The following is a 14,953-nucleotide window of genomic DNA, read 5'->3' as shown; positions in this document are numbered from 1 at the left end:
TCTGAGAGGAAGACCACCATTGGTGTAAAACGGGATTTAGAAGATCTCATTATGCATTCAAAAAGTGGGCTAAAGATTCATTTAGGATGTATTGTGAACCCATCCATGTTAAAAGGTTGATATTGTTGTGAACTTGGTTGCTACAGGTCTAGTCTAGTGGATTGGGTTTGAATCGTAGCAGCAGCTTTGGAGGACCGAACAGCCTGTTTGGAGGACTTGGGAGTGTCTGCCGAAAAAGAAGGACACCAGACCTCTGCATGGCAAATCCCATGTACAGCAGTGCATCAGGAAGTTATGTGAGGCCATAGTACCTTTTCAATGCCTCTAGTTGTGGAAGTTGGAACACTGGAAGAAGTATTCTGATATCTTTCTTTCTTTTTTTTTTCACTTAAGACTTGAGGCCAATGCTACAAAAGTTTTCTAAATCCAGTTTTCTGAAAAACATGTGTTTCTATAATCAGTGGTTTTCATGTCCAGCACCCCCAAAATTATGTGGACCCCCATCTCAAAATAGTTTGTTCCAGGAAAAGAAGATTTGATCAAATGTTCAAATGACGGATGCTTTCCCGGTCTTAATGGGTAAAGTAAAAGAAGCAAAACTGCAATATCTATACTATCTCAATTACCCCATTTGTTGTAACCTATGCACGTCTATATAATAAGGCCTGTAGAACATATTGCTTGAGTAAAAGTACGTATTGTCATCAAAATATACTAGGCTTATGAAAGTAAATGTTTTCAGAAGTTGTCCAAGTATAAAGCTTTTTGTATTATCTATTTTATTTATAGTTCCTCTCAGAAAACGGGTACAGAGGAGAGGCATCCACCAAAACCTTCAGTCTTCTTCCACCAAGGAGTTCCTCAAAGTGTTTGAGTTCATTCATCAACAGCTGGACCCAACCTTTGCGCCAAAGTACTCTCCGGCTGACATCGAGAGGCTCAACAGGGAGAAGATGGAGCTCCACCAGAAGATCTCCATCCTCAGCAAGGCTCAAGAGGAGGCAGAGCAACATGCATGGCACGAAGAGATGGGTCTGGCCAAGATCAAGCAAAGGGTGTGTTTGAGTAGCTACACAGTGAAATCCTCAGTGCTCATTTAACTAGATCAGCGTTTCCCAAACCTTTTTGGCCGTGCACCCCCCGTTACCTCCCAACCTAGCTGACGCATCCCCCACATGGAAATATAAATTACATAAGCTATAGAGATATATTTCCTATTTATCCACATATATGAGCCATTAGCCTTTTCATGTCGTGCACCCCCTAGAAGGTGCTCGCGCCACAAGGGGTGCACGCACCACAGTTTGGGAACCACTGAACTAGATGGTACAAAACTCAAGGGGCGTTACTGTGTAAGCAGTAGTGTAGTGGTGTTTCGTCCGCTAACTTGGTTTGATTCAAACTCTCTATAATACCCTTATGCACCTTGAGATTAGTTTAGTCAAACAGCTTATTCTGGCATTGTTCTCTATCTGGCACTGGTATATAAAAAAAACATATGTCCACCCAGGTACATGCATTTTCCAATCAACCAGGCCTACATATGCCCTGGAGAGGTGCCCACAATCTAAATCTAATAAACCATGAAAAGGCACCTTTCTCCTGAAACAATGTGGTGCTGTACAACAATGTTAATGGTTTTGTTCATCACAGATTTGGCCAGTAATCTAAAGTTTATCCCAGCATCAGCAGAGAATGCCTGTGGACATGATTTTGACATACAGACCACATCCATGGATCAACCTGGTGCTATGGTCCAGTATATAGTACAGATACATGTATGTAATCTATGGGTCTGGATCATAGTCTGTAAAAAAAATATATGGACAAAGCGTTCTCCGGGTCTGATATGGACGTAAGATGAAGCCTGTCAGTCCTTGAATTGTAAATCGCCATCTTTCTAGATCCGTTTGGGCCCAGCTGCCCAGACAACGAGGCAGGACTTCCCCCCTTCTTCTTCATTGGTTTTTATTTTGACTCGAACGGGGGTGGCTCCCGATCATAGACTGTAATGGTAGCCACGCCCCTCAGAACATACTGTACTTTATGGTCATTTTTTAAATAAATGGGACCATAATTTTCCAAAAAGAATATCATGACATGAGAAATGAGACTTTAAACTAGTGACTGGAAGCAGAAAGTATTCATGACCATGTTTATTAAGGTAATACAGTCTAGGTGAAGTTGGGCCCAAATAAATGGACCTCTATGGAGATATGGGTTTTTTTGGGCCCAATGACGGGGCCACAACAGGCCATTATATGAACTTTCAGGAAGTCCCGATTTCCTTAGTGGCTACACAAAATATCTGTCTGACTGCCCCCTGGTCTGAATCCATACTTTCATAAATCATTTGACTATGTGAAGCGACATTGATAGGTCAGTGGACTGGGCAAACAGACACCAGTCCACTGAACTCATTGCATGCTTGTCTGGTATCATTTTACTGTGTTTAAAGAATCATATATACCTGATACACAGGGTTCCTACACAAGTATGGAATTTAATTTCATACTTTTCCAGGTCTGGAACACCCACAGGCTCGAAATTAGAGTCTGGAAAAAGTATGGAATTTTGAAATTCCAAATGTGTAGGAACCCTGGATATCTACCTTCAACAATGTGTTGTGTGTAGGAGATGGTACGTGAGGAGCAGAAATGCGAGATGGATTCGGGAGAAAACCACCTGAAACTCATTGAGAAAGAGTTGCTTAATGGCCGTGATGACGCTATGCAGCAACTGAACACCACACGGCAACGGTTAGTGTTTTCCCTCACTGTCTTTACTGTGAAAACCTATTGTATTTAATCACCTCACCTCAGCCCTATTTTAAAAGATGAAACTATATGTATTTTTGAAGACATGCCCAAAATACAAGGTTGAAGTGATTAATGGAAGGAAAGTTTGTGTTGGAGAGGAGATTACGTTTTCTGTGGAGCCTGTTGCGTCACATCATCACAATATTGCAGTCTTGTATTATCCTAATTAAAATTGGCTAATGGGAGGGCTGACCGACCACATATGTCTCTCACTCAGACATAACTATAAACTCTGACCCAGACAAAACCATAAACAAACCCAACGCCCTAGGCAGGACCACGGCCACATCACTCTGACTCAGCCATTACCATGCAGGCATATATAGAGATCTGGTCGTCCAGAGCCATAGATCCGACTGCCATGCCCATATATGGTAATTTGCATATATGAGACTGACTTCAAACTCTGTGTGCATATCGGCAAGGACACAAGGGAGTGCGGTGGCCGCCGTGGAGTAGTTGGGAATCGGATATGTTGGTTGTTCCGAATCGTCTATTCCGAATTTGTACTGATGAAAATTCATGAAATCAAGGATATGAGCATAAAAGTAACACGTAGACGGACAGAGATCAGATCTGACAAATCAGTGGTGCAATGTAGGTGTGAGGGCCCAAACTCTAGATGTGAGGGCAGCGTATCGGCCTGAACCTCTATTATTTCAAAGGCACAGTTGTGGTTGTGGATGTACTGATACAGTTATACTAAAATGGGAGTTGGGTGTACTTAGAATATATGTGTACTGATGCAGTTATGCACAATAATCACTTACCCATGTCTGTCTAAAATGTGTTTAGAATACTTGTGTTCCTATCTGTACCTTAGGTAACATGTGCAGCCTGAGACCAATGAGGAGAGACGAATAGTGCGTAACAACCTGGCCACTATTTTCATCAGTGCTGCCGAACACATTCGGTACAAAATTGTGAACTATAGACATAGCTAACTTAATGACTTAACACTCATCTGAACCTCTAGACTAGATGGCAGACACTACAGTACAGTAGATCTGTTGAATCTATCTAAACCAGACTAGATCAGTGGTTTTCGAACATGTTTATGTCGAGGACCCCATTCCCCAAATGTATTTGGCCGTGGACCCCATCTGAAAACGTTGTGCCAGGGACACCCAGAAGAGATTCATGTAAAACAATGGCAAGTATAAAATGAAGTGAAATCACAAAAAGCTGATTGTAATGCTGTTGGTGGCATAGCAGGAGAACGAATCAGCTGGGCAATGTAAATTAATTTGGACAGTACACAAAATATATTAATTGTTGCATGATGCTAAAGGTTATCTTGAAAGGCAGTTATTGTCAACAATGACATAACACCCAATGGAGAAGCTATAATTTACATTTACGACCCTCAGCCACCAGGGGGAAGCATCCTCAATCAATTGATAAAGGGAGAATAAACATTCTGTTTATCCATAATAATGCATGGATAAAAAAGCTTTTGTGGTGTTTTGCAGCTATAAATAGAACACAAAAAGGAGTGATTTCGGATTACTTTTGATATTTTCGTTTATCCCTTTTTTAAATAAAAAGCTGATATAGCAGAAGCCACAATTGTGAACAAATTACTTTTGGTATACGTATTTTGGGTATGGCTAGAACACGGTATAACTATAGAGTCAAATCTGATTGAAGTCGTTACTTTAACTCCAAGGGTGCTCATATATAGAGAAATAATAACTCTGAGAGAGTACAGTTTGTAACCTAGAAATGGAACCAAATGGACACTTGGGCACATTTGGTTCGATTTGTACACTCTTGAGGGTTAACACTGGACATGTTTCTAGTAGCCTAACAATCACAACATGCTGAATATGGATGAGTCCCATGCAGCAGCAGCAGAAGCACCGCCCCTGGCTGAAATACACCCCTTTCACTTTCTTCCCCCCCCCCCCCAGATAAACATGCACGCCCAGCTGACTGTATAAAAGGTCACTCTCACACACACATACCTATAGGCTATGTCCCGCAGTGCCTCTCCCTATATCTCCGCACAAGTCTGAGAACATTCAGAGTTATCTGCTCTGCAGTTTGCACATTTAAGGATGAGAGACATTCATTTCAAGGATTACTTTTGGGTAAGCTGCGCTGACAATCTTTTTTTGTGTGGGTTCACTTGCGCCTATTAATATAAACGGCTGAGAACGGAATGAAACATTTCCATTGCATGCAGACAGAAATAACGTAGCCAATGAAGACCGGTAGACCACTCTACTATGAAAGGTGCAGCTTAGCCAATGAAGACCGGTAGACCACTCTACTATGAAAGGTGCAGCTGTTTTCTTTCCCACTTTTATTCACGACATGGTGTTGTAAAAATTGAAAATGGAATTATATTTACATTGTGGTCTCAGACTATAAATTAATTCCTCACTTCCCATGAAAAAGTAGGGTTATTCTGGATGAAGGTTTTATAGGCAGCTTTTTATATACACAGGCGAGTAGTAGCTATAGATCTTACTTTAAATCACATAAAATACAGATTAGGTTGGTTAGCCTAATTATGGACTGTCACCCTCGGCAAACAAATTACAGGGAAATGGCACTCCAAACATCAATTTATATCTTCTTCCAAAGAAGTTACCTGCTGTGTTGACTCAGTTCAAATTGGAAGCAGTCATTTATGTCTGTCTGAAGGGTTGTCTGGGAGAGCTACATCATACACATTTCACACACAGCCATGTTTATAGAACCTATGAAATGTTTGTCATGCTATTTTGTCTCTTAAAATCCTTAACCTACTGTACATCCATAGTGAAAGTATTCTAAAATGTTTTCATGTCATGCCTGAGGGGCCCCCTGGATCCCATGGAACTCCCTCAAGGACCCTTGGGGGTCCCTGGACCCTACCTTGAGAACCAGTATTTATACAGTATGTCAGTTAGAAACGAAAGGAATGAAAAATGAACAAAATCTCCATGTTATTGACAGAACTCTGAACTGACCAACACAGGAGGTTATGAAACCATCATCCAATATCTCAATGAAGGCAAGAGGACATGCAAGGAGGTGGAGGACTTCATGAAAGCTAGGTAAACGAGTTTAGTTAATACTACTGATGATGATTAGGACATTTAAGAAAGAACAGAAGATGAAGTGACAGATTTGACAAAAAACTGGACTATGCCTTAACCCAACATTTAGGAAGAAGGTAGGAAGTCCACACACTGTTCTTTAAGCTCCCAGTAGTTTATTAGGATATCAGGAATCAACGTTTCGACCCCTCCGGGTCTTCATCCTGATGAAGTCACTTCGTACCTTCCTGTATGTATATATTTTTGTCCTGCACCCGTCAACATTTTTGTGATGTGCGTGCTTCCCGTTTGGATGTTAACCCAACATTTCCCACTTGCTGAGTCACCCCTACACTGTAAAATCTTCAGACTCGTAAGGTTCCATTTGGTTCCATTTGTAGTACATGCTCAAAGAGCATTTGTTTCCTAAATGTCCAGCTTTTGGGGATAAATGTTTTGAAGCATCTTCAATGGGAACTATCTCTTTCTTAAAGTCCCCTTGGAAGAACTTCTGAGTTGCATTCACAACCTCCCTCTGCATTCAGACTCAGAGCAGTATCCAGTTAAAGATTAGAGCTTACAAGTTCATTAATTTGTATCTCTCACACACATTGCCAGTGGGAATAAAACGACATTGTGAAAACTATTTTACCTTAAATTATTCTTTAGCCTATTATGAAGAGGTTGCTACTGTATAGTGTAAGATTTGGACCTACAGTACAGTATGTTTTACGGGTTCACTTGTCGGAGTTAACAATGAAACATTGAGGATTTTACAGTGTAAGCTACATCCAACAAGCTTCAAGCTGTTTTACAGTTAATCAGGTCGCATGTCACTGCAAAACACACCTTTCAACCTACTAGTTGATTGATTGAGTAAGGGATAATATCTGCCTAGGTGGTCATTGTTGGGAGATAATTCACTGACAGGGGTTTTAACCCTGGTTAATCACCCCGATGGTGATTATCCCGCTTATTACATGGCTACTTAATACATAAATGAATAAATTTACCCAAAACGCAACAAAACGAGATATTTCTTAAAGACGTTTTCTTTGCTTGCGGTAATGAAAGTATTCCATAAGTGTCGCGCTGGCTGGCGTCTGCCCAGTTGCAGCAAAAAAACAAGGAAGTGAGTTGATCAAATTGAATCCATTTTCGGGTACTGCTTCATCTATTTCTCGCTCAAATGTTTTCAATTTTTTTTTTTTGAGAGCAATGTTCAACTGTAAATGACATTGTTTGTGTGTTTACATGGCTGTCATGTTGGAAACAATCAAGCAGGGCGCAGCCGCACAGCAGGTGCTCCGATGGTTTGATTAGGCATCGGCCTGTTATAGAACGGAGAGGTCATTATCGAGAAATAACAGACTGCTGAATTCGGCGATTGACCAATCAGAATAAAGCATCCAACCAAGCCATCAGAATCAAGCATCCAACCAAGCCATGTAATAAAACTGAATAACATGAAGACTATTTAAAAAAAATGCTTAGAAGAAAGAAAAAAACTATTCATTGATCTCAAATATTAAATAAATGTAACTTATAAATATACCAAGTGAACAATCACAGGGACTGATATGGTAGATTAATTATTATTTTATGATAGTAAATATTTCAAATCACATCACTTCTCATCAATACATAGAAAGTAAGGGTGCTGGTGGCTCGGCCAGTTAATGAACCTTGTGAGTCACGAGTTGAAAACCAACTTGCGTCATCATGTCTTGCATGTCCACCCTCGGACATGCAATACATGTGCTCTCTGCACACTCATGGATAAATAAAAAGCACAAGATGCAAAGTTTACTGTCTTTGATATGTCTAGTTCCTTCCTTGTTTAAGGTTCAAGGTTCAAGGTTCTTTATTATTTGTCTTCCGAGGAAGAAATTTGTCTTAGACAAATGGCCTGCATGCAAGCGATTATGTCCATATCGCCGCAGTGCAGCGCCAATTAATCTCCCATCACTAGTTGTGTGACAATATCATTGATTCATTGACACATACACACAAAATAATCAATAGTTATAGGCAATTAGTTGTAAAAGAGAAGAGAAAACACTTGTGTGTCTCATATTGTAACTTGTGGCACTGTTAAGAGAAGTGCTGTGGTGTGAACATTAGTTAAGAGATCAACTCTAAAATGGCCTATTGTGGACTTCTCATTTTGGATAAATGTCAAGTTAACTCTGGCTAAGGTCTTGTCAGTAGCATTGTCCTGTTTTCTGTCCTGCTCTTTGGATAACCAGTACATCGGCTATATACTGTAGTGCACTACATTCTGCAGCTTGGTCCAGACTAGAGTGTATCTTCTAATAGTGACATTCATCAAGCCTTTCTATTAGATCATCTCTGATCACATACTGTATGCCACTGAGGTCAAGCTGAGTTCCAGTATTGGCTGTTAGACAAAATCATCTTTTGTCTTCATATCTTAATATGATCTTTGCTTGTCATCTGCAATGAGGATCAAACTTTATGCCATGCTACCTGTGAGACCCTATACCAGGAATTTGCATCCTTTTTAATGTCGAGGACTCTCAGTTGTATATGCATTAGGCCTCGGCTTTAAAATGTATTTCTGATTCTTTCAGGGCTTCCATTGAAGAGAAGTATGCTAAAGACCTCCTGGGTTTGTCTAAGAAGGTGTGTGGACATAATGAAATGAAGTAAGTACATTCATAGACACATTCTCAATATTATTCTTTGTACAGTGAACAAAAGGTACTGAAATTAGCTGATTTAGACTAGAGCTTTCTCTGGTCTAAATCAAACGGTTCTCAAACTGTTTCATGTCAAAATCCCACAAATCGATACATATATCTAGTGACCCCGATAATAGAAGATTCCTTGTTGTAGATTAAATTTAGTAAGAATTCTACAGCTATTGTATCAATACTGTACAGTAGGTGGAGACAGTTAAACCTATAGTCATTCTTATACATTCTCCCAGGGGGTAACTTCTAGTTGATGAAAGGGACCCCCTGGAACCCCTCAAGGACCCCTGGGGGCCACTTTGAGAAATCAGTTCATTGGTTTTGTGTACCAAGTAATTCATTTTCATGTTGTTTTTCTAGCTCACTAAAGAGATCTCTGGACATGTTCAAACTACGTAAGAGCATGACATTCTTTAATGTAAATAAAAATACAACGTTGCAGTGTATGCAGTCAGTTTCTACTGTGTATTTATAAATGCTGTTTGTAAATCTTAGAAACAGAACATGTGAGTCTATCACATCTCCAGTTGGCTCAGACCATGAGAGAAGAGGCCAAGAAATTAGAAGATTTCAGAGAAAAACAAAAAGATGCCAGAAAAAAGGTGCTTTATTGTATTATTGTCACGTGATGTTGATTATTGCTAGTAACAATGTAATATGTCATAAATGCTGTTAGTCACAGTCTTGTATAATCCTGGCATTACAGATAGAACAACAGATGGAAGCTATTCACAAACAAAAGTCCTCACAGTACAAGAAGACCATGGAGGTGAGTGTTTGCTGTTTATGTGGTAGATTGGAAATCATTTTCCAATCAACAAATGCATCGATATATACTTTGTCATTTGACAAATGGCAAAAACAGTGGATCTACAAGCTCACACAGCATGTTGCAGACTTGTAGATTGTGTCAAATTGTGAAAGAATTAATTTGTTTTAGAGACATTTTGAATCACTTGCCAAAAATAGGGATGCCAGGTTCAAAAGAGTTTAAGCCAGGCATGCGTTTAATGTGGTGCAATTCAGTTGGGACTCGGGAGGCACTATTCCTGAATGACACGGTGGAAACCAAAAATGTTTTAAAGCGCTGCGAAATTGAATAAAGCGTTCACGTGATTCTGTTTTAAAAGCAGTGAAGACACCATTGTTGGACCATTATGTTCCTTCCCCAGTTTGGAGAGAAAGAAGGAAGTTCCATTGAGAAGCCTCGGATGTTAGAGGCATAACTGCCACAAAAAGAGGAACTATTTATTATGGATTATTTAAAAAAGGGGAAATTGCTAATGATATCAGTGCACATTGAGAGCTTATTTGATGTAGTTAATAGATGAGGAAAGGTCGGAAGCAATGCAAATATTTACTGTCGCCGTTACAGTACATTTAACACTCTGTATGCCTGCAGGGAATCATCTGGGTCACACAGGCTCAACGGCAAAAACACCTAATAAAATAAACATAATAAAAAGTTCAGGCAATGAATAATAATACTATTTTAAAAGATATCTGGTGATATAGTGATATTTGCATATGGGCATTATGAGTATTTTCTCTCTGTTGGTTATGGATGTTGTAGCAATTTTCAGCATATTACTGGGTAACTATCAGGCAGGTCTTCAAGGAACAAATGCACACTTTGTTTTGGCTGTGTGTTATGTTGCTATGACAACTGTTGGTGAGACACTATGACCTGGATTTAATTGGTTGATCAACCAAACAAATATGATCTGTGAATCACCTTCCCCAACTAAGAAGACATTATTTTCAATGTACTGTATGTACTTAAACGGAACTTTTTAAAGGTTCAATTGTTACATCTTGTGTACAGGTACATAAGAGTAAAACTTATTTTTGTTTGGCTTCCTAGACAATGCAGCAGCATATAGATAGCAAAACATTCAAACAACAAAACACAGCAAACAAAGGGATAGAATAAAGAGCGCAATAAAGAGCATTCAAAGAGTAAAAACAAAATAAAATAAAATAGTAACATACGGTATATGTTTTCCCTGTAGTAGTTACAATTGTTTGTCCTACTGTTAATTTTAGTTTGTATACCGGTACTTCTGCAGCATTTTGTTTACTGTATGCTTAATTGAAAGAACTTTTCCACAGTCAAAGAAGACATATGAAGTGAAGTGTCGAGATAAAGAAGAAGCGGACCAGAATATGAACCGTAATGCCAGCACCACCAACACCAGGCAGTTAGAGAAGGTACAGTTGATCTGCAGTAACAAATAGGAACTTATAGCAGTATGTTAGCCATAACCACTTCAACCCTAAATAGAATTCATTGTACGCCAAATAGGCCTACTAAACATAGCCGATGGACAATCTCACCAGGCATCACTACTCGTGAGCTTGCAGATCATCTGTTTGCCAGTTGTCGCCATTATGTTCATTGTTGTTATTATTATGACATACCAAGAGAAGGGAAGCTAGATGCAATGCAATTATTTTGATCACCTATGGTGTGAATGCATCTTTATTCTTATTATTCAAAACCACTATTTTCCATGTTGTTTTAGCTCCACTCAAAGGCACAGCAGGCAAAACAGAATGCAGAGGAGGCTGGTAAGCTGTCAAATCAATGGCCGGTCATATGTTGGCTATTAAAAGTACATGTGGTGGGTGTAGAATGCGACAGGAACTCTCTCAGATTTAGGTTGTAGGTCAGCTGAACCCAACACTCATTACGGTTTTAGGAAGTTGACATATGCTGGAAACATTTATAGCCAAAGTCATAGCAATTATTTGTATCATGTTGATTCTTGAGCAGCTTTCTCCAAATTAAAGGCCCTTATTACTTAAGATATGATTCCAAATATACTTTTTAATTGAATTACTAACACATAATTTACATTAGAGGATTAATACAGTCTGTCTATCAGTCTAATGTTGAATGTTTTGTTCTCAAAGAATGAAGACAGACTCCTCTTGACTCCTCCCATTGTGCTCATCAGATCTCCGATCAGATACTCTTAACTTACTTGGATCGGGAGGAAAGAACTTGATTGGGACAGCCATAGATGAGGGTATAGGGAACCTGCTACAACTGATTAATGGTTATAGTTAGGTCTAGGTGCTATTCAGCCAGCTCTTTTTGGACCAATAGCTAATAATGGACCAAACCACATAACTACTGCAGAGTCCATGTCGGTCTATTGGGCTGGTCATAAACGGAAATCATGTCTCAATCATAGCACATAAAATAATTCTGGGCCAGTTAGCACCTGGGCTAACTGTGCAAGTTGCTGTGTTATTGTATTTAATTTAAAGTGTTGTTGGGTGTGTGTACGCATCTGTCTGATTGGTAGATGGGATATACCTGCAGAATGTCAACACTCTGGGAAAAACCGCAGACGAGTGGCAGACGGAGCATGTCAAGGCGTGTGAGGTAAGACTGGAGTCATAATGCATGAAAATGCACCTCTCCCTGTGAACGTGACAATGATGACTGTGTGCACGCGTGGTCTCCCTGTGAACGTGACAATGATGACTGTGTGCACGTGTGGTCTCCCTGTGAACGTGACAATGATGACTGTGCACATGTGGTCTCCCTGTGAACGTGACAATGATGACTGTGTGCACGCGTGGTCTCCCTGTGAACGTGACAATGATGACTGTGTGCACGCGTGGTCTCCCTGTGAACGTGACAATGATGACTGTGTGCACGCGTGGTCTCCCTGTGAACGTGACAATGATGACTGTGCACACGTGGTCTCCCTGTGAACGTGACAATGATGACTGTGTGCACGCGTGGTCTCCCTGTGAACGTGACAATGATGACTGTGTGCATGCGTGGTCTCCCTGTGAACGTGACAATGATGACTGTGTGCACGCGTGGTCTCCCTGTGAACGTGACAATGATGACTGTGTGCACGCGTGGTCTCCCTGTGAGCGTGACAATGATGACTGTGCACACGTGGTCTCCCAATACAACAGATGTTTGAAAAGCAGGCGATGGAGAGGATCAGTTGTCTGAGGAACACGGTGTGGACTCACCTGAACCAGCTCTCCCAGCAGTGTGTGAACAGTGATGAGGTAGACTCAGCCACAGACCCACACTGAGCTGTCCAAGTTTATTCACCTTCACAGTATACTGTCTGCTTGCACTTAACCATTTTCAGCCTATATGCCCCCATTTTGGGCACGTCATTATAGGTGAAAAGATTTCCTGAGATTTCCAGAAAATATCGGACCTACAAGATCAAACGCGTTATTTTAGCTATCTAGCACATTTAGGACTAAGGGGCAAGGGCGATTCTAAAAACGCCTTCTAAACACTGTTTTCTGAAAATGTTCACATTCAAAAATGTTATATTGCTATATACTGCATAGCAACAAGAACCCCAAAAGGGCTTCCCGCCCTGAATGGAGAAGATAGGGCTTAAATAGTTAAAAGGAACATATTAGCGTAATATTTCTCTCTCTCTGTGTGTGTGTATGTGTGTGTGTGTGTGTGTGTGTGTGTGCGCGCGCACAGCTCTATGAGGAGGTGAGGAAGTCACTGGAGCAGTGTGACATTCAGGAGGACATTGCACATTTTGTCAAACTTAGGCAGACAGGTGACAAAATACCAGGTAAAAGCATTGACTGCTAGTTAGGATTATTATAATGGCAAATGTTACACACACACGCACAGTAAATGTGTTTGTTATATGTGTAGGTTTACAATGATTGTCGTCATTTCACAGCTGCAGTTGTGTACGAGAACTTCTACAGCGGGCAGAAAGTGGTTACTGTTGCCCCGCCCTCTAGGCAGCCTCCTCCAATCAGCAGGTCAGAGACGATGAAGAGACAGTAGATTCACACTGCTATTTAAGCCAGACTTAGTTGTGTGCTGGTGCCACGCAATGAGGACAGTGGCTCTTAACCTCACGTCACTTGGCTTTCCACCTCAGAGGAAAGCCTGGTTGGTCTGTGTTACTAAATTGCTGTGTGATCCGGTCGGGAGCGGATGACATCGTTACGTCATGTTGTAGTCATTGTTTTGTAGTCATCAGGCTGGAAGCCTCTATTAATCAGAACATCCTTTCCCTCAAACCGAAAGAATAATATCTTCCCAATAAAAGCCTTGATGTGGCGTAGTGCGAGTCACGCTTTTATTGGGAAGGTATTACTCTTCCCGGTTTGAGGGAAAGGAAGTTCTGGTTTAGAGGGCTACGGCCTGATGACTACAACATGACGTAACGATATCATCCGCTCCCGACGGATCATAAACCCGAAAAGGAATGCTGCCCAGGCTAAGTGGATCTACAAACTTACTCTACAGATCTTCTGTTTTGCCACAGAACACTGGCATAGAAAGTATATGTACTTCTGCTAAGTCATGATCTTTATTTTATTTATTGTTTTGTGAATTTGCAGGAGGGGACCTACTCCAGTCAACATGAACACAAACAACAGTGGTACGTTTAGCCCTTGTACATCTGATCAAACAACCTCAAATGATCAAATTCTACGACCTTGTATGAGTGCATGAGTGGATTGACTGGATTCTGCTCATGGATCATATTTCCACAATAAAGGCTATTTCCCTCAGAGCATGGTTCTCAATAATCTGGTTAAAGTACATAGGAGAGAGAGCGCCTGTATTCTAATGATCAAACACTGCATTTTGATCTTTGCTCTGATTGCAGATGATGTGATCTACTCAACAGTGCAAGATCCAGGGTACAGTTTGATCCGCTACTAACACACACACACGCCACTGTAGGACATACTAACTACAGTATGACATATTGTGATTTCCAGTCTGGTGACATTATTTGTCAGACCTGGTGGGAGAATTGGGACTGCTTGCTAGAACAGTAGTGAGTGACTTCTGCCTTTTCAGTTCCTCTCTGGTTATGTGAGAGATGATCTTGTGATCATATTTACTCACTCACATATACATATTGCATGATCATATTTACTCACTCACATATACATATTGCATAATAGTTTGCAACAATTATTGCAAAATTGAAACATACCCTAAGACATGTGAAACTTAACTTGGGGATTGTCAGTTCACTTGAAATCCTCTGTGTTCATTTACCCATTTGTGACTGAGAGTAAATGTTGATTAGATTTGTACACCCTTGAGTTAAATAACACTTTAACCTTGTGGAAGAATATATAATATATTTACAATCATGCCTACAACAACTTTGCACTTAATGCCCACATTTTATTTGTGTGTTGCTGTTTTTTGGTATTCTAACGTGTTTTTGAGCTACACACAGTCACATTTGACATGCCTTTCAAAATGTACTTGAGTAAAAGTATGTACTTTAAAGTACCAAAAAGTTTTCAAATCGATGTCAAATTACAATATTTGGATCCAAGATGTAGTGGAATAGAAGTAAAAGTATTGGACATTGGAAATGCTCAAGTAAAGAAATAA

The 14,953-nt window shown here is 40.3% G+C and overlaps 1 protein-coding gene across 5 annotated transcripts; it reads left to right on the top strand.

Annotated features, from left to right (window-relative positions):
• Positions 1–4,787: 4,787 nt before the first annotated feature.
• On the top strand, positions 4,788–14,467 carry pstpip2 (proline-serine-threonine phosphatase interacting protein 2). Of its 5 annotated transcripts, XM_080755823.1 has the most exons (14): positions 4,788–4,912; positions 5,766–5,866; positions 8,443–8,517; positions 8,926–8,960; positions 9,061–9,167; positions 9,272–9,334; positions 10,678–10,776; positions 11,091–11,136; positions 11,880–11,959; positions 12,508–12,606; positions 13,049–13,145; positions 13,260–13,344; positions 13,933–13,973; positions 14,205–14,467. In XM_080755823.1, exons 1-14 carry the CDS (start codon positions 4,880–4,882, stop codon positions 14,258–14,260), a joined length of 1,017 nt encoding a protein of 338 aa, XP_080611949.1. In that variant the 5' UTR covers positions 4,788–4,879; the 3' UTR covers positions 14,261–14,467. The 5 variants fall into 5 exon arrangements, with proteins under 5 accessions (XP_080611949.1, XP_080611948.1, XP_080611951.1 ...); XM_080755822.1 differs by lacking the exon at positions 14,205–14,467 and having other exon boundaries at positions 13,933–14,078; XM_080755826.1 differs by lacking the exons at positions 4,788–4,912; positions 14,205–14,467 and adding an exon at positions 4,974–5,103 and having other exon boundaries at positions 13,933–14,078.
• The last annotated feature ends 486 nt before the right edge of the window (positions 14,468–14,953 follow it).

This window comes from Protomyctophum bolini (assembly GCF_963924005.1).
Source record: "Protomyctophum bolini genome assembly, chromosome: 22".
NCBI classification, from domain to species: domain Eukaryota; kingdom Metazoa; phylum Chordata; class Actinopteri; order Myctophiformes; family Myctophidae; genus Protomyctophum; species Protomyctophum bolini.
Note: the sequence above shows the minus strand (reverse complement) of the source record. Positions and strands in the feature narration are given on the sequence as shown.

Bases quoted from the DNA above. Each gene is read 5' to 3' on its own strand.
- pstpip2 (XM_080755822.1), top strand. From the start codon at position 4,880: ATGAGAGACATTCATTTCAAGGATTACTTTTGG. The intron at 10,777-11,090 runs GTACAGTTGATC...ATGTTGTTTTAG, and splicing joins ACACCAGGCAGTTAGAGAAG to CTCCACTCAAAGGCACAGCA. The intron at 12,607-13,048 runs GTAGACTCAGCC...GCGCGCGCACAG, and splicing joins AGTGTGTGAACAGTGATGAG to CTCTATGAGGAGGTGAGGAA.